Source organism: Myxocyprinus asiaticus, chromosome 7 (genome assembly GCF_019703515.2).
Source record: "Myxocyprinus asiaticus isolate MX2 ecotype Aquarium Trade chromosome 7, UBuf_Myxa_2, whole genome shotgun sequence".
NCBI lineage: Eukaryota > Metazoa > Chordata > Actinopteri > Cypriniformes > Catostomidae > Myxocyprinus > Myxocyprinus asiaticus.
The window spans coordinates 4,127,949-4,155,193 of NC_059350.1; the positions used below are offsets into that span (position 1 = coordinate 4,127,949).

Here is a 27,245-nt window from a genome sequence, read left to right on the forward strand (position 1 = left end):
GCTGTTGGTCCTCCGCGTGCTGCCAAAACAACGCTGACCCGCCACAGCATGGACTCTACAAGACCCCTGAAGTTGTCCTGTGATATCTGACACAAAGACATTAACAGCAGATCCTTCAAGTCCTGTAAGTTTTGAGGTGGAGCTGCCGTGGATTGGACTTGTTGGTCCAGCACATCCAACGGATGCTCAATTGGATTGAGATCTGGGGAATTTGGAGGCCAGGGCAACACCTTGAACTCTTCATAATGTTCCTCAAACCATTCCCAAACAATGTGTGCAGTGTGGCAGGGTGCATTATCCTGCTGAAAGAGGCCACTGCCATCATGGAATACCATTGCCATGAAGAGGTGTACCTGGGCTGCAACGATGTTTAGGTAGGTGGCACATGTCAAATTGACGTCCACTTGAATGGACCCAGCAGAACATTGCCCAGAGCATCACACTCCCTCCACCAGCTTGTCGTCTTCCCACAGTGCATTTGGTGCCATCACTTCTCCAGGTAAATGGCGCACAAATACACAGCCGTCTCCGTGATGTAAAAGAAAATGCGACTCATCTGACCAGGCAACCTTCTTCCACTGCTCCAATGTCCAGTCCCGACAGTCGCGTGCCCATTGTAGGCGCATTCAATTGTGGACAGGGGTCACTCTGACCAGCCTGCGGCTACGCAGCCCCATACGCAGCAAGGTGCGATGCACTGTGTATTGTGACACATTCCTCCCATAACCATCATTCAAATTTTCTGTGACTTGTGCCATTGTAGACCTTCTGTCGGTTCGGACCAGATGGCATAGCCTTCGTTGTGTATAAACTACATGTATTCAACAAGCACTCTAAATCCACATACCATATACAGTACAAAAAAACACTCTAAATATGCACTCTGCAAACACTCTACATAGTGGATTCACCATGACCATTTGCATTTTCATACAAACTCACAAAAGGTGAGAAATCTTGCTAGCAAACCACCTGCAAACCACCTTCTTTCTTCCCCCTAGTTTTTGTCCTGAAGCTCCTCAGGCAGACTCAAGAAGGAGCAGCAGACATCACCTCAGAAACAGTCTAAGTCTCAGGATGAGTCACATGCTACAGCACTTTTTTCTCTTGTACTTTTCCAACAATTGGTGGAGGGATTTTCTGCATTTAAAGGGCATCCTCTGCACTGACCTCCTCTACACCAACACTTCCTTCCTCAGCGCTCTCTTGCTAATATATCAGCTTCTCTCCTACATTTGCATGACAACATAAAAACACACACATAATCGTGCATACTATACACAATACATTTAGATTACAAATACAAAAGGCATAAATGTGGGCAAACTTAAAGGGATAGGTCACCCAAAAATGAAAATTCTCTCAACATTTACTCACCCTCATGCCATCCCAGATGTGTTTGACCTTCTTTATTCTGCTGAACAGAAACAAAGAGTTTTAGAAGAATATTTCAGCTCTGTTGGTCCATTCAATATAAGTGAATGGTGACCAGACCTTTATAGCTCCAAAAATCACATCAGATCAATATTTGTTATTTTTTTACTCTAAATTTCCACTCTGACTTTCATTTTACATTTGAAAGTCATATGTGGTGCCTGTTTAGTTTCACTTTCACATCTGAAAGTGGAGATTTAAAGTACAAAAGGACTTAAATATTGATCTGTTTCTCACCCACACTTATCATATCGCTTCTGAAGATATGGATTTAACCACTGGAGTCATATGGATTACTTTTATGCTGCCTTATGTGGTTTTAAGAGCTACAAAAGTCTGGTCACCATTGACTTGCATTGTAAAGACCTACAGAGCTGAGATATTCTTCTAAAAATCTTTGTTTGTGTTCAGCAGAAGAAAGTCATACACATCTGTGATGGCATAAAGGTGAGTTAATGATGAGACAATTTTAATTTTTTTGGTGAACTATCCCTTTAATTATACACAGGCAAAAAATGAAAACAGGTTTTTCAAGCTTTTCATACTACAAACATACTAAGTGTATGGTTACAAACAAATGCATACAAACACGAAAAGAGAGGAAACACAGAGCCACATCTTCAACAAAAGCTTTATAGTTTATGGTCAAGAGGACAAACAGGACAATCTGCAAAGGTCTTTGGTTTTGGCTTTGGTTCTGCATAAATGCTGCATCACTTTGCCACTGTAATGACAATCAGTATGCGTTTTGTTGTCCGTCGGCTGCTCACAAGAATCACTGTGTAGTGTAAGTGGGTGTTTACACAGAACAGTTTCTTGCATCCATCTGCATTTTTTTAAATGACTTTTCTATGCGCCAAGTCTAGCCTTTTCAGTGCAAGACCGCTTTCGATCTGAATGGCACCTAAGGCCAGACACACAATGCAAACACTTCTCGCTACATAGCTTAATTTCCCACACTTTCAATGTTGTGCTATTTCTGACTTTATAACGGTTGTCTTCTACGATCAGTTTTCTCTTAAAGGGCAACTACAATATCGGCAGAGCAACAGTTTGTAAACTGTTAACATGTTTACAGCTAACTGAATAATAAAATCCGGTTCAATGGCACAGACATTTGAAGGGAACTCTAGCACCCCCTACTGAGGACTGTTACCGCCACAGTACAACTATGCACGTTAACTATGTACAGTAGAACCGAACACTTGCAATACACTGGCCAAGCATCTGTGTTTGTGTAAAGTATGTTTCTGGCCTAGAGGCAGCAAAATGGTTATAGGTGCACTCGGTAATTTTTTCCTCATAAAAAGTTTAACTCCTAAAGACATGAATTGTAATTTTGCAATACATGTATGAAATCATGAGCACTCACATTAAAATGAAGACTCCAGTCATATCAGTAACCTTATAAAAGCTGTTTTATTCTACATGGAGAGGGTCCACACATGACCAGCCGAATACTACTCGCTTAACATCAGTAACCGTCCTGTTTTTGGACACTTTCACTCATCGATTAAAGTAATCATGGCTGACTGTGAATACTACATTTCTACAATGGCATCTGAAACTGAAAACTATTGATTTTAAATGATGCTGCATCCAAGCCACTAGGTGTCAGTGTCAGTCCAAGATGACACAAAGACAAAAGTTACTGAGTGCACCTTTAAATATGCAAGGCAGACAAGACCAATCACAATTCGGTATGCTAAAATTACTATGTCATCGCTGTCAGGCTAAAGGCTCAACATTCTATCACAATCTCAATTGGAGATTTTTGACCTACTTTAGAAGTATTTGTAGCTTTTGATCTACAAAAAGTTTTAACGGAGTCTGTACTTTAAGCAGTTCAAACTAAATTAACTGGAGACGTTTATCCCTTAGTCCATGTTTACATGAATACGTTTTTGTTTAAAAACACAGTTTTCAGTTTCCTAACGTACTGTTAACCAAAGTATGCGGTCATGGAGAGCGTTGTTTTCAATGGAGGAAAACGCCGTTCCAGTGTGAATATGAGGCGTTAACATAGTGAAATTACTTTCGAAATGTGGCCTTAAGCCCTGGGTATACTTAGCGGTTTATTTTGCGTTCGGTATCGGATTGCACCCGGTCGACTGCGTTGCTCTTGACCGTGAGCGTACACGAAAACATTTGGTGCATGCGCACTACGACTGCTTTGTGATACTCTTTTAGACCAGTCAATGACAGGTGCATGCGCTGACGATGTGGACAGATGAGGACTGTGCGTGATTCGAGAATATCTCGGCCCCGCATGGACAGTCCGCACAGATGGTGAAATTTGCGTCACACATACTGTGCGCATTCCGATCAGCAATGCCGACAACCAAAGTATACTTTGGCCTTTAGAGTAAGGGGTTTAGAACCAACCCAAAAAACAATGTTCAACAAATATCATTACAGTGCTGCCTTGAAAACACTGTAAAACACGAAGATCAGTGAGTGAAGCGACAAGAGAGAGATAATGAGATAAGTGAGGTTGTCCTGATATTCATAATGGATTATAATCACTTACGGTATGCTCTCTCTCGCTCTGTCAGATCAGAGGCCTAAAAACAAACTTTTGATTGTGCCCTCCCACTTGTCACCAGAGGAAGTGTGTGTTCAAAGCATATGCCACCACACACACCAAACACACACTCACACAGAAGCTCACATTTACTTTGCACCCTAAATGAGGATATACTATATACTTCCTTTTTTTTTTTTTTTTTTTTTTTTACAATAAATAATTATAATTATAATAGTTTTTTCCTACAGTTTTGTTTATTTAGAATAATAACAATAATAATAATAATAATAATAATAATAATAATAATAAAACAGTATTTGCTTTATTAGTTAATTGGTTTTCCAATAAAGGTTTTGTCAGATGGATAATTTTGCACACAAACTATAGCTATATGCATCCTACAACACAAACTGAAACAAACACATATTTCCTACATTGCTCACCAATACAAACACATTGCAATGTCCAACAGTCCTAACCTCCTGTAAGTTTGCAGCACAATTTAACACACTTGCATGCGTGTTTGCACCAACACACACACACACACACACTTAGCACTTCTCATTGTATGTTGACATCCTGCAAGCAGACTCACTTGTTCAGAGTAGCGCTCAGAGATCCAGAGAGGACGCGTCCTAACAGAGCGGTGTCGCGGGGCAGAACTGCCTCACAGAGCGGCTGTGCGCGAGCGGCATAACCTCCTAATGAGCCGCGCTCTCATATATGAGCAGACTCTTTCACTTGTGTAAACAAACATACACGAGCGCGCACACACAGGCGGACGATGCAGACACACGAGCAGGCACGCAACCTGACTGACTGAAGAAACCTCTGCGGATCTGAGCCAATGCCAGAGAGAGAGAGAGAGAGAGAGAGAGAGAGAGAGAGAGAGAGAGACTCATCAGACTGAAAGCTGGCGAGTGAAAGGGGTCTATGACTACTGGAATTAACACCGTTTACACTAACACAAACAGACACAGATGGTGTGTAAACGTGTGTGGTCGTGTGTATGCTTTGCTCTACATTTGGAGGTTTTGCAGGGTTATAGCAAATTCACACACATATACACACGCACACACATTTACCTGTGTGCTATATAAAAGGGGGCATTCCATTGACTATTTTGAATTTTAATAAAGAACAAAACAATACATGCTTAATGAAACGATTTTACAATTTAGGACTTCTCAAACTGATATTTTGTCTGATTAAGCTAACTTCTGGGAACAATTTTGTCGCCAAACTATTAAGGCTGGATATTGACATAGATTTTTCTGATTTGATTCGATTCCAATACTTTTACTATTTGATTAAATTCTGATTCACAAGCTCTCGATTCGATTCCAATACTTTTACTATTTGATTCAATTCTGATTCACAAGCTCTTGATTCAAAATTCAATATTTATACTATTTGATTCAATTCTGATTCACAAACTCTCGATTAAAAATTCTATATTTATATTATTTGATTCAATTCTGATTCACAAGCTCTCAATTCAATTCCAATATTTATACTATTTGATTAAATTCTGATTCACAAACTCTTGATTCAAAATTCAATATTTATACTATTTGATTAAATTCTGATTCACAAGCTCTCGATCCAATTCCAATATTAATACTATTTGATTCAATTCTGATTCACAAGCTCTCAATTCAAATTTCAATATTTATACTATTTGATTCAGTTCTAATTCACAAGCTCTCGATCCAATTCCAATATTAATACTAATTGATTAAATTCTGATTCACAAACTCTCGATTCGATTCCAATATTTATATTATTTGATTCAATTCTGATTCACAAACTCTCGATTCAAAATTTAATGTTTATACTATTTGATTAAATTCTGATTCACAAACTCTCAATTCAAATTTCAATATTTATACTATATGATTCAATTGTGATTCACAAACTCTTGATTCAAAATTCAATATTTATACTATTTGATTCAATTCTGATTCACAAGCTCTTGATTCAAAATTCAATATTTATACTATTTCATTCAATTCTGATTCACAATCTCTCGATTCGATTCCAATATTTATACTATTTGATTCAATTCTGATTCACAAGCTCTCAATTCGATTCCAATATTTATACTATTTGATTCAATTCTGATTCACAAGCTCTCAATTTGATTCCAATATTTATACTATTTGATTCAATTCTGATTCACAAGCTCTTGATTCAAAATGTAATATTTATACTATTTGATTAAATTCTGATTCACAAGCTCTCGATCCAATTCCAATATTAATACTAATTGATTCAATTCTGATTCACAAACTCTCGATTCGATTCCAATATTAATACTAATTGATTCAATTCTGATTCACAAACTCTCGATTCGATTCCAATATTTATATTATTTGATTCAATTGTGATTCACAAACTCTTGATTCAAAATTCAATATTTATACTATTTGATTCAATTCTGATTCACAAGCTCTTGATTCAAAATTCAATATTTATACTATTTGATTCAATTCTGATTCACAAGCTCTCAATTCGATTCCAATATTTATACTATTTGATTCAATTCTGATTCACAAGCTCTCAATTTGATTCCAATATTTATACTATTTGATTCAATTCTGATTTACAAGCTCTTGATTCAAAATGTAATATTTATACTATTTGATTAAATTCTGATTCACAAGCTCTCGATCCAATTCCAATATTAATACTAATTGATTCAATTCTGATTCACAAACTCTCGATTCGATTCCAATATTAATACTAATTGATTCAATTCTGATTCACAAACTCTCGATTCGATTCCAATATTTATATTATTTGATTCAATTCTGATTCACAAACTCTCGATTCAAAATTTAATGTTTATACTATTTGATTAAATTCTGATTCACAAACTCTCAATTCAAATTTCAATATTTATACTATATGATTCAATTCTGATTCACAAACTCTTGATTCAAAATTCAATATTTATACTATTTGATTCAATTCTGATTCACAAGCTCTTGATTCAAAATTCAATATTTATACTATTTGATTCAATTCTGATTCACAAACTCTCGATTCGATTCCAATATTTATACTATTTGATTCAATTCTGATTCACAAGCTCTCAATTCGATTCCAATATTTATACTATTTGATTCAATTCTGATTCACAAACTCTCGATTCAATTCCAATATTTATACTATTTGATTCAATTCTGATTCACAAGCTCTCAATTCGATTCCAATATTTATACTATTTGATTCAATTCTGATTCACAAGCTCTCAATTCGATTCCAAAATTCATACTATTTGATTCAATTCTGATTTACAAGCTCTCGATTCGATCCCAATATTGTTGAAACATTTTTGTTTGCTGTTTACAGAGTCTAGAGCTGTCACAGAGACCAGTGAGATATCTCAGGACACTTATTTCATTAATATCTTTCAGGGAGTAGGAACATTTTTTGCATACCTTTCCATTAAAAAAATCACTTACAGCACCATTAAGCAGAGTGAGTGCAGGAAATTGTGTTAAGCCATGCATTTCAGAACATATATTCCAGAGGCAGAGGGACAAATAAAATTACATAATATGAAGGGATTGTCCATATTTTAATTCAAGGGTGTAATATAAAATTACAGGCTTGTTAATTTCACCAGTTCTGTTGTATTTTTGACAGATATTCCAATACATTTTTAATAATCCCAGATACAGTTTTTTGCTCATGTTTAATATTTCCTGCATAATTAATCAGCACATCATTTCCTGATAGATCAGTTCTACGTGATAGCAATCTCTGTGATTTTTACAGACATCACTTATCCACAGTAATAATAACTTTACAGATATATAGTATGTCAGGAAAACTAATCCCGTCCGAATAGGGCTTAAAACAAACAGTGCACAAAGGTTAAATACTAAACAATTTTAATAATATAACATTTATTGCGCATTACAGAATTTTTATATTACAAATGCTTGCATTGGAGAATGGAGGTGAGGTGCTTAATGGTCGTGAAAATAATGTCCTAATGCAAAAAAAATCTTCCTAAAAAATAGCCATATTTCCTATTTTGTTTTTGGGGTGAAATGTGACCCGGATATGTTCCTGACAGGTTTTATGAGATTAACCCAAAGAGCTTTGAATAATTAAATGATTACATCACTGTTAATCTTGCGAAATTAATCAACCTTCTCTATGCACTGCAACAATGGAACATTGTGAGCATTTGTCCTTTCTTTTTAAGGTTTACTTCAATAGATGAATAACTGAGAAACAGAGAAATCCAAAAAAACACCTCCCACCAAGCAATCAATTATGAAAAGTATGACTAGAATCAAGATATATATATAACAAAATGGTTCATCGAAAGTATCACAGCACAAACCCAACCATAGTAAAGAGTTACCTACCAGCTTGAACATCAAACCCAACAATGCATTTTAACTTCCTAAAACAGCAACATGCCTTTGTGTCAAAGTGTCAAATGGTAAATCTGTCCATGATCGAATCTACTTCATATACTGAACACAACCAAGTCAACAGTATTAACACATGTACTGCCAAGACTAATCGCAGTGTAGAGTCATTCCACAACATGCCCATGCTCGCACCACACATGCACATGACTATTAGAAGCCAACTCTCTCTCTCTCTCTCTCTCTCTCTCTCTCTCTCTCTCTCTCTCTCTCTCTCTCTCTCCTTCCATCAGGGTTGTGCAGCAGGATTTAGGAATTGGCTCCCTTTCAATTCATGAGTTGGAATTTGATTTGAACTGGCCACGCCCCACATGATTTTGAAATGGAATGACAGGAAGATGAATTTACTGAATTGCAATTTAGGGAAACACAAGTTTTGCATCATAATCAAATAATTAATTTTGACAAAAAATTATGGCTATTTATACTCTGATGCATAGAATGCATATTTTCTCCACTAGGCTAATTGGAATTAATTCTTTCAAAACAATTAACATAGCGATCAAAACTATTTCAATTTTTATTTATGATTTAAAAAAAGATTACAATTTTACCAACACAACAAAATGTCCAGATAACTTTCAAAAAAATCTCTAGCGACTAATATTGATCAAAATTTGGGGTTTAAAGTATAAGAGATTTGGGGGAAATTAAGTGTTATTCCACAAAAAAAATGAAAGATAATTTAATAAATATAACGAAAAATATATAAATAAAGCACATTTCTATAGTTGTCATTTCAGACATTGATTGTTAATACCATCTAATGTTTCTGAAAGTACCCCATATATTGTACGATAACGTGAATGGGTAATAATTCATTTAAAAATGGAATGTATTATTAAAACTACACTTAACTGCAGTCAATAATGATGGGCTGACTGTACATTATCCTGCTTATTAATTTTATATCTAAATATATTGGCAAAAAAATATATATGTATTTATTATATATAATATTATTTATTACATATATTTATTAATAATAAATATATTAAATCCAGAACACATATAGATATATATATACTGTATATACACCGATCAGCCACAACATTAAAACCACCTGCCTAATATTGTGTAATTCCCCCTCGTGCCACCAAAACAGCGCCAACCCGCATCTCAGAATAGCATTCAGAGATGATATTCTTCTCAGCACAATTGCACAGAGTGGTTATCCGAGTTACCATAGACTTTGTCAGTTCAAACCAGTCTGGTCATTCTCTGTTGACCTCTCTCATTAACAAGGCGTTTCCGTCCACAGAACTGCCGTTCACTGGATGTTTTTTGTTTTTGGCACCATTCGGAGTAAATTCTAGAGACTGTTGTGTGTGAAAATCCCAGGAGATCAGCAGTTACAGAAATACTCAAACCAGCCCGTCTGACACCAACACAACATATTGTGAGGGGGACCTACACAATATTAGGCAGGTGGTTTTAATGTTGTGGCTGATCGGTGTATATATTTGAGTATTTGAGTATTGAATATTTATATACGTATAGCTTAAAGACAAGCTGTTTTCTTTTTTCTTTTTTTGGCATATTTTCGATTGAAACAGGAACTTTGGACGGGACTTGAGAAATAGTCAATAGGCTTTAATTACATCAAAGCTATGTTTGCTACTTGCTAGACAAAATCTGGACTGGACAAAAGTATAATAAGTTTAGTGCATCATCAGTATTTTTGGTCTGTTTTCCTGGAATTGAAACACTACATTTTAAATCCAGTATATCTGCTAAAAGTACATTTTGTCAGCGTTTAGGAGTACACTAGCATTTACAGTAAATGGTACTTGGGTTGTTTCTGCTTAGTTGGATAAATGTTTTACTTAGCAAGAACAAAAATTACAGGGATCATTGTTGAGGGTTCTTATCTCACTCCCTCATACCTCATCCATTTCCTACTCCAAACATGATCTTACTTTGTGCATCACAGAAACATTGTGCTGTATTAGATGTTTTCAATCAAGTAGTTTGATAAGTGCAGTTTCACAAGCACAACTCCTCCCCCATTCTTGGTCTTCCTGTCTGTTTGAAGCACATGTAGGTGGGCGGCTTGTAGATAAAAATGACAATAACATAACGATTTTCACATTTATCAAACAGAGCACATGCACTCGAGAAGAAATCATATTTGGCCTAGCAACATCAATAGGTTTGCATCCGGCCGGTCGATTGCATTTTCTTCAGCAGTAACTCTGTGATACAGTTTGTTTTGACTTTGAAGACATTAAACACAAGGTCATTCAGTACACACAAAATTGCACTCATACACTTGAATGGATGCACTTCAAATAACACACAGCAGCAGTGGGGTTGATGCTGGCCAGGGCAGGGGCATTACAATCAAACACATGCCTTCAGGTCACATCACGGTGCTTCTATCTGACAGGTAGGAAGTCCAGATAAGGAAGTGGTTGTAAATGTGTGTGCGTTGTAGTCTGATGTGTGAGTGGCTTTGTTCTACATCCCAGTGAGCTGCCTTGCTGTCTACTGCCCACATAGCCAACTACGTTCTAAGGCAGCATCCTAACCGAAATGGAACTTCATAAGTGATCCATTTTTGAACATTCAGCGACAGTAGGTCAAAAGTTTTGCTGCTAAAATCAGTCTGCGCTTACCGAAATTCAAATCACTGTCCCCAGTCGCCGAAGCTGGAAGTGTTGTTGAGGTGAAATGTCCACAGGGTGGCGCCAAAAGTGAGTTGTATTTCTAGTTGTAAATGATGTAATACAGCAAACAGGAATGCATATGTTATCAACCATACACCCTAACCCAATCCCAAACCCTAAACCTCATCGTTAGAGGAATACAAATGGAATATTAAAGGGAAAATCGTGCTCAACATTGTTTATGTGAACGCAATTACTTCCTGGTTTCCATGTGACCAGAACCTGTGTCTCCAAGGCTGCTCGTGCAACACACTATCAGTAACACTAATCAGCCACAGGAAAAGGTAAACACAATTGAAAAGATGCAAATATGTCTGATGGTGGATTGCACTCGATAATTTCAAGATACATAAACAATCAGTAGCAACATGTTGATTTTCCATGTGATCATGTTGGAAGCGCATGGGACACTTGACTCTAGGGATGCAAATAACGGTTATATAGATAATCAATTAATTTTCAATTATTTCTTTGATTAACACTTAGATGCATGGGTTTTTCGCCAAACTTTATTACATGGTCCGGTCTTTAGAGACCCGGAATGTATATCTATCACAAATGGATCTACAAAATGCCCAGATAGATACATTTTCAAAACAGGTTTTTTGTTTTTTGTTACACTATTCAGAAGAGAAAGGTTGAGGTATACTAAAGAGGGATGCCCATCATTCCAAAAAATGGATGAGGTACAGGGGGTGGAATGAGGTCCTGGGTCACTAAAGACCTGAGGTATGCATTAAAGGGTTAATTGAATAAAAAAAGCCCAGTTTTAATTTATGTTTTCATTAAATGTTTTATTGTTATTGACCTGTTTCACGTGACGTCACTTTATGACCGAGCCGCCTTGTTTGTGACCAAATTTCCATTTACTTTCAGTGTGCTGCTCTTTAAGATGTGACAAAATCTGGTGAAAATTGTGTTTCTATTTATAAATCTTGAAAAGGTGATACTGCTGTTTAATTACCAGAGCCAAAATTACATTTTTCTTTCAATAAAGTTTGATCTTTTTAGTGACACGGCTTCATTTTGCCAGTCATGCAGCGATGCGAGATCACGGTCTTTGCTCATTTATTCAGACATGTCAGTCATCTATACACATATCTACTATATTTTTAACATAATCGAGTTGGATACAATTAAACTGTAAATGCACATAGGACGATATTATTTATAACACCCAGACTGTATAAGAGGTATGTCATAATTGTAATGCACTGTAATAAATAAAAAGCACTATAATGTGAATATATAGTACATATTTAAAGTGTATAATGTCAGTCAATAAACAACACACTCTAAGATCATGAAGCACTGACTTTATTCAAACCACCAGACAACAATGTAAAACACTAATATGCCTCAGTTGCTTTCTGTGTATTCTTACATTCATACAGACGTTTTGTAATATTGTAACCAATTCAAAGCAGAAAACAACTCAAAAATGTGTAACTCCTGAATGAGATGTGTTTACGTTGAGACGTGTGCACTCGCTGGTCACACATCAGACTCACCAGCGTACGGAGATGAATCGTGGATAAAATATATTTAAATGTCCACGAAAGTCAAATTTGGTCATATTTGTGCTGACCTCAGACCTGTCTACACCTTTCCTGGGACTTTGTATGGATCAAAATAATTTTTTGATGTTTTTCTCGATATCGCTTTACGGGTGTTTTTCCATTCACCACCATTGTTTTCTCCCGCTGATGGTCACAAATATGGCGGCTGCGGTGAAAAAGTGACGTCAGTACATTGTGTATAAAAAAGGTGTACAATATAAATGTTACAATATAAATTGCATGTATTTTTTTAACCTGTTTGTCCACTCAATTTTAAATGAAAATAAAGAAAAACAAACCACAATCTAAGTGTTAACTCGTAAGAGGTTGAATGTTGTAATGTCTTTATTCCATAAATATAAGGGACTCTGTAATCTTCTAAAATGTTATTTCTTGAATTATATGTAGGATTTCAGTTATGGTTTCAATTCACTTCTGCAAAGTGACGTCACTGATGAAGTTCTGCATTCATGCCACATATCTGACTAATCGATAATGAAATGTGTTGCTCATAATGATTGATAATCGATTGTTATCGATTATTTTATCGATTAGTTGTTGCAGCACATCTCCGCTCACAATTGATTGACTGATTCTGACATTATGATGTTGCTAAAGTCCAAAACATACTTCGGTCAGACACGAACGCTGACCATCCGCGTACAGGACGTGTGACGCAAATCTCATCATCAGCAGAGTGCGCGACCACTGAACGCGCGCGGCCATATTTTTTAACCGTGTGTCTTTGAACGCACAGAATGCGCATGCACCTGGAGTTATTTGCACTAATTAGTGGGTCCACAAGGTGGCAACACTCACATTTTGAGCCGTTGCTGTCACGAAGAAGCAATAGAAGAAGATGTCATCACAGGTATAAACAACAACAGATGTGCACATCAAGAGTGTGTGTGTGAGGAGGTCTGAAGATGCATTTGTATAACTCGAGTCTGAAGTATATAAAGACATCTTTTTGGGTCTAAACTCCTCAAGAGAAAGTCTGGCATCTCATAGCAGTCGTAGCGTGCATGTGTACGCAGACGCTGAGCGTTCGTGTCAAGATGGAAGTATACCTAGGCACAATACTCTTATAAGCATAATGATCCATGTAACATTAGATTGATTGAGCTATTTTTAATGATACTTGTAAATGAATTATGAGAACATTCATAATTTCTCTCGATGGTCAAAACTCATTAGCATTGCTACATGGTCATAACAGTTGGTTCATTTGCTTGAGAAACTCAGCAGCTGTGCATTAGAGGCATGCTATTCAAATTATACTGAATTTATATACACTCTACCAGTCAAAAGTTTGGACACACCTACTCATTCTTTATTATCACTATTTCCCACATTTTAGAATCATAGGGAAGTAACTATAAAATAGCACAAATGTTTCTTCAAAGTAGCCACCCTTTGTATTTGTCTGCAAAACTAATTTCAAGCATTTACATAGAAGCCTTTACATCAAAAGATCATGAGAAACATGAATTGTGTCCTAACTGTTTACTGGTTGCGTTCCTGGTCCATTTTTAAAGTTGTCTCTACCTCAAACATTTGTTTAAATGATTCAAGCTTATCTTCCAGGTTATATTTTCAACCTAATTTGGCAAGCGAACAATGTTTAGCCCATTAAGTATGCATAAAACTACCTACATCAGTGGACAGGAACAAAGTTCTTCTGCTTTAATTGGTACTTTAGAGGCATGGCATGTATAATTAGACTTTAATAGTTTCTCTGATGGCCACATCAAGTGCTCAGCAGCAATGCAAAGCCATGCAGCATTATTTCCTTGGTTTGTATCTTGGTTTTTGTAGTCTTGCACAGCCAGAATTTGACTATAAGTATAAAGTCTGACCAAGAACCACCCACTTTTTTAGCGCTAAGACGAGTTCGGTGTGAAGAGCCCCTAACTTGGAAACCTTTGTCAAAGAACCGGAAGTTGCGAAAAATGAGCCAGACAGATTGTAGCTTGTGATTTTGGCAAGAGCTGGCATTGCTAGTGTGCAATATGCACCTGAGAGTTTGTGAAAGGATTGTGTGCATGCAGTGTAGTGCCGGTTTCACATATCCTCCATGAGCGAGGCGTGAGCAGCGCGTATTCGTTTCGGCGCCCATGTTAGGATAGTTTCGGCGCCGAGCCTATGTTTGCCACGCAGCTCACGCTGAACTCAGTGGCTCTGGGTGTAGCAGAAAACTAAAAGAATCAGGAGATTATAGAAAAGAGGCAAAAGCAAATAAACAATATTTAACAATTTATAGGTCTGCAAACAAACAAACACAAAATAACTAAATAAAGGAAAGAATAAATAAATAAACTGCCAAACTTTTGTCTGTAGTTTTTGACAGTTTAGAAGAGACGGACCACTGGTATTAAACTGAATGGGAGAAGTGGAAAGTCCCACCTTACAGAGCCAATCACCTTTTAGATAAAGACTTAGTTGATCCAGCCTGAAAAACGAGTTTGTTAGCATAATCTGAGGAAAAGCAGCACAATGTATTATACATTTGTTGTCAGATTTTACTGCTGATTTTAAATGTTCTTTGATCGTAATCATGACCAACAGTCTTTCCCCATTCAAGTAGATATGAGCTGTACTTTTATGCCACTTGCACAGAGTGGACTGACTTGCCTTGAAAGGACCTTTGATATATTAAGCAATCATGACCAAGTATGCCAGTCGTGTCTAGAAGGGATCCCTCTCTCGTCAACATCTTGCACATGGTCATTCTGTTAAGATGCTTCCGCCTGTGCTTTTTTGCTCATATCTCAGCGTATTAATGATGGAAAGCATTAGAAATTTCAATAATATCAATAAAATAACATTATTATTAATATTATCATTATCATAGAGTGACTATTTGCACTAGGTGTAAATACCTGCCACATATTGCGGCTATTTGCACTGGAATATTCTTATTAAAAATTTTTTTTAAATTTAGGGCAATACAGCTTGATTGCTAGTGTGATATTTCTTTCATACAACAGTTCAACGGACAAGTAAATACATTTTTTTTTGGGAAAAACTAAGGACAGTCACAAAAAAACGCACTTGAGCATGGAACTAATTTCTTACGGATCAGGATCTGCCGTTGCTAGTTCAAAGGATGCACCCAAGCCTCCGCTACTAATTCAAAAATATCACTTAGAACTAGTAATGATGGGTTGGGCTGTTTCTAACAAATTATTGGAGAAGCAAGGATGTTTGTGTGTGTTTGAGAGAGAGAGAGAGAGAGCCATTGAGCACGTGCGATTATCTGCATCTGTCGCGACTCCCAAGCAGAGATGAACAGTAAAGCTATAGTTGTTTAACTCTGTTCCTCAGCTGTGGTGTTTGTTAGCTTGCTGAAGACAATGGAATTCCTATTTTCTGTGTAAAAATAGTCGTCTGAGTGGTGTCCTCCCTGAGTATTTCGTGGTAGCTGGTCCGTCTCCTCCCAATATGGAAACTACAGTAGGTGAGCACCTTGAGTATGAGTGATTACTTCGTCTGTTGTGTCTCTCAGCCGTGATAAGCCTTAATGCTGAAGCTTTTAGTTTAACTGTATTTCTCAGCTGTAATGTTATAGTAGTAATCCAAGCGATCATGAAGTGAAAGGCAATGCCGATGACTTAAAAAAAAAACAGCTCGCTTACTGACATCGCTGACTAAAATGAACGTTGTCGATTCAACTGGCTCATAACACCTAAAAATGGCCTTTTGTCTACACAAAAGAAAAAATCTTTAATGTCACAGTCAAAAATGAAAAGACACTCATCCAGCTGCTCTTACACTTTAGTTTAGATGCCACAAACACAAGCGGAGTGATACAAACAGTGAAGCGTCCGCGTGCTGATGGCGTGAGACATCAGTGCTCTTGGAACATCTCTCATCCAATTAGATTAGAGGGCCAAACTAACTGTTGTATAAAATCAATTACCAACTTCGGAGCTCACGGTAGGTCTGTCTTTAAATGTTTATAAGTTATCCTTAAAAATCTATTACCCTATGGAGAAAATTAATGTGATTTTTACATTGTGGTGGACAGTTTTTTACAGACAAGCATCACTCTAGTAATGTTGGGTATGGGAAGAATAAATATCTTGCCTTGTCTTGATTGTTTTCATATGATTTACATGCATTGCAGAATGCAAGACTATTGTGAATTCCAACATGCTTCTGTGTGGGCTCTTTGAGTTCTTCCCATGTCCATATTATTTTACCCACAAGCCTTGTCATGGTGCCACGGCACTTTTATGACTGTGACAGTCTTCAAGAGAGGGTAAAAAAGCAGATGTCGAAAATGCTGCATCTCAGTAACTCTCGTCTGCACGTAAATGAAAGCAGCTGCTTTATTTTATTTGAGTGCTACATTTGTCTAACAACCAGTCAGCCAATCTTACTCTAGTTCTGGTGCTCTGCCACATTCTACTGCTATAAAAATCAAGAAGCAGACATCCAAATCACTTTTAATATTCAGTGCTGTATAAAACCCTTTGACCGTCTACAATGGCACTGTATTAACAACCCAATTCATCACTTTTCACCTCTAAAAATTTATAGGGACGATTTTAACTGCCCGTTTAGTACTAACTACTCATCCTACGCTGTCATTATTTACTCACCCTTGAGTTCCAAACCCATATGCTGTTACTTTTTCTCTGAAACACAAAAGGAGAAATTTTGAAGAACCTTTAGCAGTTTTTCATGGGGGGGGGGGGGGTGGAATAATAGGGTTCAAAACAGTGTTACTATGAATGCAAACTTTAATACAGTGAAAAAGACACTATATTAGCATAACATAAATATATATAAATAAATAAAAATTTCCAACATTCTTTTGAATGTCCATGTACTAAAATAAAATATTTGATGCCATGAGTGAACCTTCATTTACTATTACTATTATTTTGAATGGCCATGGAAAATGAAGCAATGTGATAACAATTTTACCTGGTCGCAAAAAGTAGTCCGTTAATTTACCTGATGAACTTTCACCTTTTGCTTACACTTTATGCTTGGCAGAGCTAATGTGTGCTTCTAAATCACTTGCACCTTTATTAGCAACTGACACATAAGTGCCAGCTTTACATGTCATACATTCTGCTTCCCACAGATCTCGACCTTGACAAAAGCATGGGAATTTTTTGTGCAAATCTTCTGAAATTTGCACTTTCGTTTGGGAATTGTTTCCTCTCAGCTGTCGTTTGCTGCTACTGTCTAGCAACCGTTTGATGCCGAACACAACAGCGCTTCGCGCGTTCACGGAGAGATTGACAGGCAGGAATTTTGCCAATAGATGCTGCAAGCCTCTTATAATCGACCAACTTATGTGCGAGAAGATGGGACTTACAAAAAGGGGTTAAAGCAATGCAAATATGTGTGCACACACAGTGAAGTATTAGACCAGATGCACATCATAATGCAACTAAAGCCGACATTTTCACAAATTTAGAAATCCCGGCCGGACGCTTTTTTAAGGTCCGAAAAAGAGGATATGTCCAGGAAAAATAGGACGTATGGTCACCTTAATTAAAAGCACCATAAAAGTTGTGTGCACTATATTCCAAGTCTTTTGAAGACATTCAATATGTTTGTGTGAGAAACAGACCAAAATTTAAGTCGTTAAGCTATATAAATATTGTTCAAAATTTCTCCTTTTATGTTCCAGTGAAAAAAATAACACCATATGATTTGGCAACAGAATGAGAATTTGTAAATAATGACATAATTTTAATTCTAGGGTGAACAATTTGTTTAAATAAACTACATAAAATCAAAATGATGAAATAGGCTGTAGTAAATGCAGCATTATCAAGCAAACATACCCATCATCACAAACATTTTGCGTCCCTGACAAAATGCAAATAAACTCCAAGAGGTGTTTGGAAGCAAGAAAATCTTCAGCAAACGTCTACTGTCAAGGTGAAGGCATGCACAATTGAGACAAAACTCACCACAAGCCCAAACACAAATCACTTCCTTAGCATTCATGAAAAAATGTCATGGGGCTGCCAGAGAAATATGATGGAATATAAAATTATGCTACACTTACATGCTTGAGTACACGCAGTGCTAAGCAACTAGTGTCTGTTGTGCCATTTCTTCCCACAGAGCATTAACATTAAATTAGCATAAACAAATGAGCGTAATGCAGAAAATGAGAAATATGTTTTCAGAAACCATTCTCTTTCAACTGAGTTTGAATGTTTAAAGGACAGTTTTAAAACTCTGGCATGTTTGTAGCTGGAGTGTCGCACTAATCAATGCTGTGTGTGACCCAAGACATCTTAATCAGAGTTGGGAAAGTTACTTTTAAAATTCACGATTTAACAACAAAGCTACACTTTTGAAAAAGTAGTTACTGTAGCTACACAACAATTTATAGATTATATAATCTTTTTTATTGGCAGTATTTTTCTGGCTCAAAAACAATGAAGGTTTTTGAATGAACGAATGATTCTTGATTAGCGTGATTAGCATTTAGCGATGTTGCATTTTGTTGCGCTACACTGTAACTAATTGTAAGGAATTTAAAAAGGAATGTCCTGATACTGATGTACTCGTGTACTTGTACGTCTGACATATGAATGTCATTCTTCGTATAAACATTTGGCACACAAATTAAAATCATGTTATGTCCTAGTGTGATTATTAAACTGCAATGGCTGCGAATTAATGAGATAATTATATTGTTTGCATGTGCTGCATGCTTCAAAGTGAATGTGTGGAGCCAGTGTTGTGCCGACATAAAGACACAAAGTGCTCATAACTTTTAGAGCTCCTTTGCTCATCCACAGGGGGCTCGAATCTCCACGTCTGGCCCTTTGACGGGACCTGCTGTGGTAGACATGATCACTCAAGCTAGGGCTCCCTCTACGAGCACCTGTATGCCTTGAAGAGGCGTCTGTTCACTAAGTGGTGTTCTTCCCGACGAGAAAACCCCCAGAGATGCGCAGTCAGATCGATGCTTTCCTTCCCGCAGGACAGGCTGTAGGGGCAGCTGTCCCCCTCCACCTTGAAGGTGTATGTAGCCCCCATTTCGGCACATCACGATGCAGTAGATGGTAAGTATTTGGGGAAGCACGACTTGATCATCTGGTTCCTGAGAGGCGCTAGGAGGTTGAATCCCTCCAGACCACACCTCATGCCCTCGTGGGACCTCTCTGTAGTCCTTCGGGGTCTACAGGGAGCTCCATTTGAGCCCCTGGAGTCAGTTGAGCTTAAGGCATTCTCTTTGAAGACTGCCCTCCTGACTGCGCTCACTTCCATCAAGAGGGTAGGGGACCTGCAGGCATTCTCTGTCAGCGAAACGTGCCTGGAATTTGGTCCGGGTTACTCTCACGTGATCCTGAGACCCCGATCGGGCTATGTGCCCAAGGTTCCCACAACCCCATTTAGGGTTCAGGTGGTGAATCTGCAAGTGCTACCCCGAGAGGAGGCAGACCCAGCCTTGGCGTTGCTGTGTCTGGTGTGTGCTTTACGCATCTATCTGGATCGCACGCAGAGCTTTAGAAGCTCTGTGCAGCTCTTTGTCTGCTTTGGCGGACAGTGGAAAGGGAGCACTGTCTCCAAACAGATGATCGCCCATTGGGTCATTAACGCCATCATGATGGCATATTACGCTCAGGACGTGCCACCCCCTGTGGGGCTACGAGCCCACTCTACTAGGAGCGTGGCGGCTTCCTGGGCCCTGACCAATGGTGCCTCTTTGGCAGACATCTACAGAGCAGCGGGCTGGGCAACACCCAACACCTTTGCGAGGTTCTACAATCTCCGGGTTGAGCCGGTCTCGTCCCGTATATTGTCAGGTACGAGCAGGTGAGTTCCAGGACAGCTGGACAGGTGTACCACTTTCGCATAGCGCCTTTCCCCTCCCCTGAGGTGAAGACGTGTGCTTTTGACTCCCAGTCGTGTTCATAAGTTGTGATCCCTAGATGACTTTCTTCCTTAGCCCTGTGGCAGGCGAGTTTGCGGAGAAACTCGCTGCCAGCCCAGTACATGTGCTAACTAAGCCCTGTACGGGGGTAGGTGCTCCACATGTGCTGGTTCCCCATAGGTGACCCCATGTGATATCTGCCGCTAAATCGTTTCCCTGTCGGTAAACTGCGTTTTCCTTGGGCAGAGGGTCCTCTTTGTAGAGTTCCTCCCCTCTCAGGTAGGACCTACCATTGGACTTCTCCACATGACATACTTCCGACAACACTCGGTAAGACCATGTGACGTATTTCCACTCGAAATGCACCCCCCCCCCACCCCAGGCAGGGTGTGGTCTCTGTGGTGTCTTCCCTTTAGAAGGTGTGTTTGACTTCATGCAGCGCTGCACAGACCAATCGGCACCATACTTGAAGCAGTGCATGTTGGTTAGAATTTTTATCTGACTTGAGACGGTACCATAGCTGCATCACCGTGAAGTAGGCCATCAAAGTACCACGAGAGCGATTCCAGAGCAGCCGTCTGGCTCAGCCGGCGCAGTTTCTCAAGAGCAGCTGCACAAGCTCTGAATGACGACACAGCTTATTTGCAATTGGCCAGACTCACAACATGACAACAGTTACACGTGTTTCTTGGGCTGCATTCGTAATTGCATACTTCACATACTACTCTGGAAGAAATAAGAGTCAGATGGTAGTATGCCGTTAACAAGGTGTTTATTCGTTTACATCCAGTTCTGCGAAAACTCTCACAAATCCGTGTTTTTATAATAGTACATCATGTTTATATCATGTTATATTATGTTGTCATAGTAATATCATGTTTATTCATTAAAAAACCTATTAAAAATTATGAAAAATACTGACTCCTTTTTTGGTATTAAAATAATACAGATTTTTATTGGACTTTCTTCTCGTACACACAGCAGTCACTGTATTAAGCAGCACATAAATCTTCAAATGAACATGTTTCTGATTATTTTGTGTAAAATTCAAGCATCTGTCTATCTAAATTCCACTTCATCTGCAAACATCGTGTGATCTTCCGTGACTAGTGTAGGTTCAGCAGATGATGGGAAGAGCAAAGTGTCTGGGTTGGGTGTTCTCTTTTCAACTCCTCCCCCGAATGCAACCGGCAAATCTCACTGATCGGCAAGGCGCAGTCGAACTTGAACACACCTAAAGTCTTTCTAACAAGTCAGTCCACTGGTGGCCATCTTTAGAATGCTCTCAGGCAGCTATTTTTCTATGTAAATGAGCAGCATTTAAGTGCATCTCCTATCTACTTGAATGGGTAAAGACCGAAATCCCCAAAACAGTTGATCAAGATTATGATCAAAGAACATATTTCAAATCAGCAGTAAAATCTTACAATGCTGGAACCATAAATTGTGCTTATTTACCTCAGATTACTGTTAATTTTCCCATCTTGTATAGCTAATGCACATGCGCGTTCTCAAGTTGATTGACAGGCAATGTCTGTATCTAAAAGGTGACTGGCTCTTTTACAAGACGCGACCTCCTTTCTACATTAGTTGACCATTGGGGTGTCCCAGTTTCTCTTTAATAGAATTGGCCCATCTCTGCTAAATAGTCTCTGGTATTAGTAATGGATTTTATTTATTCTGTGATGTTTTGTGTTATTAGGGCCTGAATGTGTTCAGTCCAAACATGTTCTTGTGCTTGATAAAAAACTAGAAGCAGTGGAAAAAATGAACAGTAGCAAAACTACTACAACTAGTGTAGTCCAATTATGACTGCTCAAAAACGACTCGCCAACTCCTGAAAAAAAAAATTATTTTGCGGTCAAGTAAATATAGCAGAAAAGATTAAGTAATTTCTACATTTAATAAGTTAATTTAAGTGTAAACTTGAAAATATTAAGTAAATTCTTGTAAAAATGTATGCTTTAGCTGATTTTTAGGCTGGGCATAGAAATGCATCAATTCTTCGACTACAAACTCTTCAGACATTTTTAGTTAGTTCTGTTTTGTGTGCTGCTGTGTTGTATAGCTGTTGCTCGTCACACGCACAGGAGATCAACGGTAAAATTTTCACTATATAATACATTAGATTTCAGTTTGTTTTGCACCCAACCTTATTGTATGTGTTCATAACAATCATGAGTCTCATGGAATAATTTATTAGACTTCTGAATTATACTTTTGTGATCTTTTGAAGCTTGAAGAGGTGGTCATCATAAACTGCCATTGTGTGACATCACTGAACACAACATTGTTTCACAATTTCTCCCTTTGTGTTAAGAAAAAGAAAGAAAGTCATATAGGGTTATAACAACACAGGGGTGAGTTAATTTTTTTAATTTTACATGCCATTGTGTAAATAATCAAATAATCAACTGAAATAATTAAGAAAGTTTAAGTGCCTGAGCTTGACCAGAGGATGTTTCTGAAAGTCTGCTATACTATATTATAAAAGTAGCCTACTTCCTTAAATTACAATGCAAGCATAATCATTTTTTGTCCAAGTAACAGAGTTCAAAAGCTGCTGTATAACAGGAATAATCCAACTGAGGACAGAAATAAAATGTGATTCTGATTTAAAAAGTCTGCAATACATGCCACTCAAATAGTGTCTCTTTCATACTTTACCACTGCACTTAACAATATTCTATCCGCAGTACCACACTCAGTATTCAACTGGCTGCTTCCCATGTGGTATTCTCTGCTTGAACGCATATAATGGAAGTGGACAACTTCAGACCTGCACAAATGAAAGCGGTCCTCAGGGAAGAGGCAGGACACGACACACAGGTCACTTCTGAAGGCAGGTATGAAAGAAATCTGGAAACATGATGGATTATCTTTCAGACTGAAGGAACTCTATGGAGAAGAGTGCACTGCCATATCTTCTCTTACTGTACTCATGTAGTAACAAGCACATTTCTTAAATTGTAATGAATCTTGTCATATTCAAAATAGGGCTAAGTAGTGTGAGGGTACTAAGCAATGGTATAAATGTGTCAACCAGCAGCGATTCTGCAATAACCGCAGTGCGGTTAAAAAAAATGGCCACCAAGCAGACTGTGGCGATATTTTTGCATAATGATATTACATGGCTCCTTGCACATAACGCTGCAGTTCTGAGATGAAGTGTCCACTGTGTGGCACTAAAAGCGAGTTAAATGCTCTCTAAAATATATGAGGTCTTTAAGGTTAATGCTCTTTTGAGTTTTAAATCAACAAAACCGCCCTCCTACCCTAAACCTTAAACCCAAACCTAACCGACAGTGTAAAAAGCAAATGTGAAATGAAAAACGCAGTTGCTGAAGCAACCACGTAATTTTGTGGTGCTTCTGTGACACGTTCGTCTCACGTGTCGACTCGCCTGCTCTTCAGGACTCGTACCCCAGTCATTTGCATCACAAGTGCAATGCTCAGTTGAGTTACCGCGCAATTTAATCGCATTCGAACAAGCTTGTAAAAGTGGTTACAGTTGTGCTCAAAAGTTTGCATACCCTTGGAGAATTGGTCATATATGTACCATTTTAAAAGAAAACATGAGTGAGCAGGCAAAACACATTTCTTTTATTTCTTATGGGATTCATATTCAACTGTAGGTTATAACAGAATGGCACAATCATAAAACAAAACATGGCAACAAAGAAAAAAATGAAATGACCCCTGTTCAAAAGTCTACATACCCTTAGTTCTTAATACTGTGTATTGCCCCCTTTAGCATCAATGACAGCGTGCAGTCTTTTGTAATAGTTGTCTATGAGGCCCCAAATTCTTGCAGGTGGTATAGCTGCCCATTCGTCTTGGCAAAATGCCTCCTGGTCATGCAAAGTCTTTGGTCATCTTGCATGAACCGCACGTTTGAGTGGCTCGATGATATTAAGGTCAGGAGACTGTGATGGCCACTCCAGAACCTTCACCTTTTTCTGCTGTAACCACTGGAGGGTCAACTTGGCCTTGTGCTTAGGGTCATTGTCGTGCTGGAAAGTCCAAGAGCGTCCCATGCGCAGCTTTCGTGCAGAAGAATGCAAATTGTCTGCCAGTATTTTCTGATAACATGCTGCATTCATCTTGCCATCAATTTTCACAAGATTCCCCGTGCCTTTAGAGATCACACACACCCAAAACATCAGTGATCCATCACCATGCTTCACAGTGGGGATGGTATTCTTTTCACTATAGGCCTTGTTGACCCCTCTCCAAACATAGCGCTTATGGTTGTGACCATAAAGCTCTAAATAAATAATTGATTATTCTGGTCTGGTCACTCCAAATTACAGTGTGCCAGAAGCTGTGAGGCGTGTCAAGGAGTTGTCGGGCATATTGTAACCGGGCTTTTTTGTGGCATTGGTGCAGTAAAGGCTTCTTTCTGTCAAATCGTCCATGCAGCTCATTTTTGTTCAAGTATCGTTGTATTGTGCTCCTTGAAACAACCACACAGTCTTTTTCCAGAACAGCCTGTATTTCTCCTGAGGTTACCTGTGGGTTTTTCTTTGTATCCCGAACAATTCTTCTGGCAGTTGTGGCTTAAATCTTTCTTGGTCTACCTGATCTTGGCTTGGTATCAAGAGATCCCTGAATTTTCCACTTCTTAATAAGTGATTGAACAGTACTGACTGGCATTTACAAGGCTTTGGATATCTTTTTATATCCTTTTCCATCTTTATAAAGTTCCATTACCTTGTTACGCAGGTCTTTTGACAGTTCTTTTCTGCTCCCCATGGCTCAGTATCTAGCCTGCTCAGTGCATCCACGTGAGAGCTAACAAACTCATTGACTATTTATACACAGACACTAATTGCAATTTAAAAAGCCACAGGTGTGGGAAATTAACCTTTAATTGCCATTTAAACCTGTGTGTGTCACCTTGTGTGTCTGTAACAAGGCCAAACATTCAAGGGTATGTAAACTTTTGATCAGGGCCATTTGGGTGATTTCTGTTATCATTATGATTTATAAAGGAGCCAAACAACTATGTGATAATAAATGGCTTCATATGATCACTATCCTTAAATAAAAGACAGTTTTTTTGCATGATCAGTCATATTTTCAAAATCAATGCCAAAATGTAAAAAGTTTTGCCAGGGTATGCAAACTTTTGACTACAACTGTAGTTATGTAATGCAAATGTTAAAATGCATTGCCTTACAAGCCAGTAACCTTCCACTTACTAACCCTTACATTTAGCTACTGTACCATATCACCCAGAAGTAAAGAAATACAAGCACATACTGACATATTTGGCACAATGGACACAAACACACACACACACAGGTCATGCAAATAAAACATTCCCTGCTGCACTCGACAGAAAGTGCCAAAAACCACAGAAATCCTTTATCTGCACATGAAGCGTGGGTGCAAAAAACCAGTATGCTTCTTACACACATAAACAGTGAGTAAATGCAGAGATGGTTCCCTGTTGAGAATGCTGGAAGGGTCTACAGGTGTATAATATTAGATTACAGCCCAAAAGCAGCCGGGATGCTGGGATAGCACTGCGGGAGATGATGGTGCTTGTGTTTGCTCCTACTGGTAAAAGTGCTGGCTGCAGCTACTGGTGGCCTCCTTTTTTGTAACACAGCCAAGAGCAGTGTGCACGAGCAAGACTTGAGCCTGGGAAAATCTATGTGAAATCACAAAAAATACTTCAAGTGATCCACAGAAGGCCCAGAGGAAAACTGAAATGCTCAGAGGTTGCTCTTATATAGCTTAGGAGATTTAAGCCCAAAGTATACTTTGGTTAGATGTGAACGCTAAGCATCTGCGTACAGGATGCATGATGCAAACAGCACTGAACTGAACGTGCACAGCCTGATTTTTCTAACCATGTGTACTCTGAACGTGCAGTGTGCACATGCTCCTTTGCACTATTTAGTGGGTCCACAAGGTGGCTGCACTCATAGTTGAGATGTTGCTGTCACAAAGAAGCGCTAAAAAAGGATGAAATCGATGCTGAACTACAGGAGATGAAGGTGGAAACAACAACAGTGGATGAGCAAGTCAAGAACGCATGGGTGTGTGGAGGTCTGGAGATCCCTGCATTTGTATAACTCGAGTCTGAAGGAATATTAAGACACCTTTATGAGTCTAAACTTCTAAGAGAAATAGTCCAGTGTCCCATAACAGTTGTAGCGTGCACATGCCAACCACCTTAAAGGGTTAGTTCACCCAAAAAGTTAGTTCACTTTAAGCCATCCCAGATTTGTATGACTTTCCTTTTTCAGCAGAACCGAAGTAAAGATTGCAAGAAGAATGCAATTGTTTTCTAAATGCTAATCATCCTAAGAATGATTGAAAAAATTTTCCTAAATCCATCTCACTTTATTAATTCCAAAATCATCTTAAAATCATGCATACATGAAAACGTACATATGCATGGATCTACGGAACACCCACAAATATCCTGCTATGATGAGACAAAATGCAATATAAAGTGCATGCAAAAGTTATTGAACTGTAATGTGCGGTTATTAGTACAACTGCTGTATGTAAATTTAATTTAACCTGCAAGTTTCTACATTTGGGGAAACTACTGATTATGATTTTCCTTCTTTACTCCCATGAGCACCTCTGTACACCAATACAATCAAATTAAGGAGCTGGTATAGGAAGACTACCTGAAAGAACCATTTGATTAGCTATCGTGGAATGAGTTTTTTAAGCAAAAAACTGTCGGCACACATACATTTTGATTTTGCCTTACCT

At 38.3% G+C, this 27,245-nt stretch overlaps 1 protein-coding gene across 3 annotated transcripts in view; it reads right to left on the reverse strand.

Moving 5' to 3' along the window:
• Positions 1 to 27,245, reverse strand: part of LOC127444245 (type II inositol 3,4-bisphosphate 4-phosphatase-like) — a 184,796-nt gene that overhangs the window by 139,851 nt on the left and 17,700 nt on the right. The window contains exon 1 of one of the 3 annotated variants that reach the window (XM_051703515.1): positions 8,350 to 8,498. The exons of 1 other annotated variant lie outside the window; for it this stretch is intronic. In XM_051703515.1, coding sequence (XP_051559475.1) covers positions 8,350 to 8,361 — 12 coding nt within the window. In that variant the 5' untranslated portion in view covers positions 8,362 to 8,498. Of the gene's footprint in view, positions 1 to 4,556; positions 4,765 to 8,349; positions 8,499 to 27,245 lie in introns of those variants that run through there. One more of the 3 variants, XM_051703516.1, reaches the window with a different exon arrangement.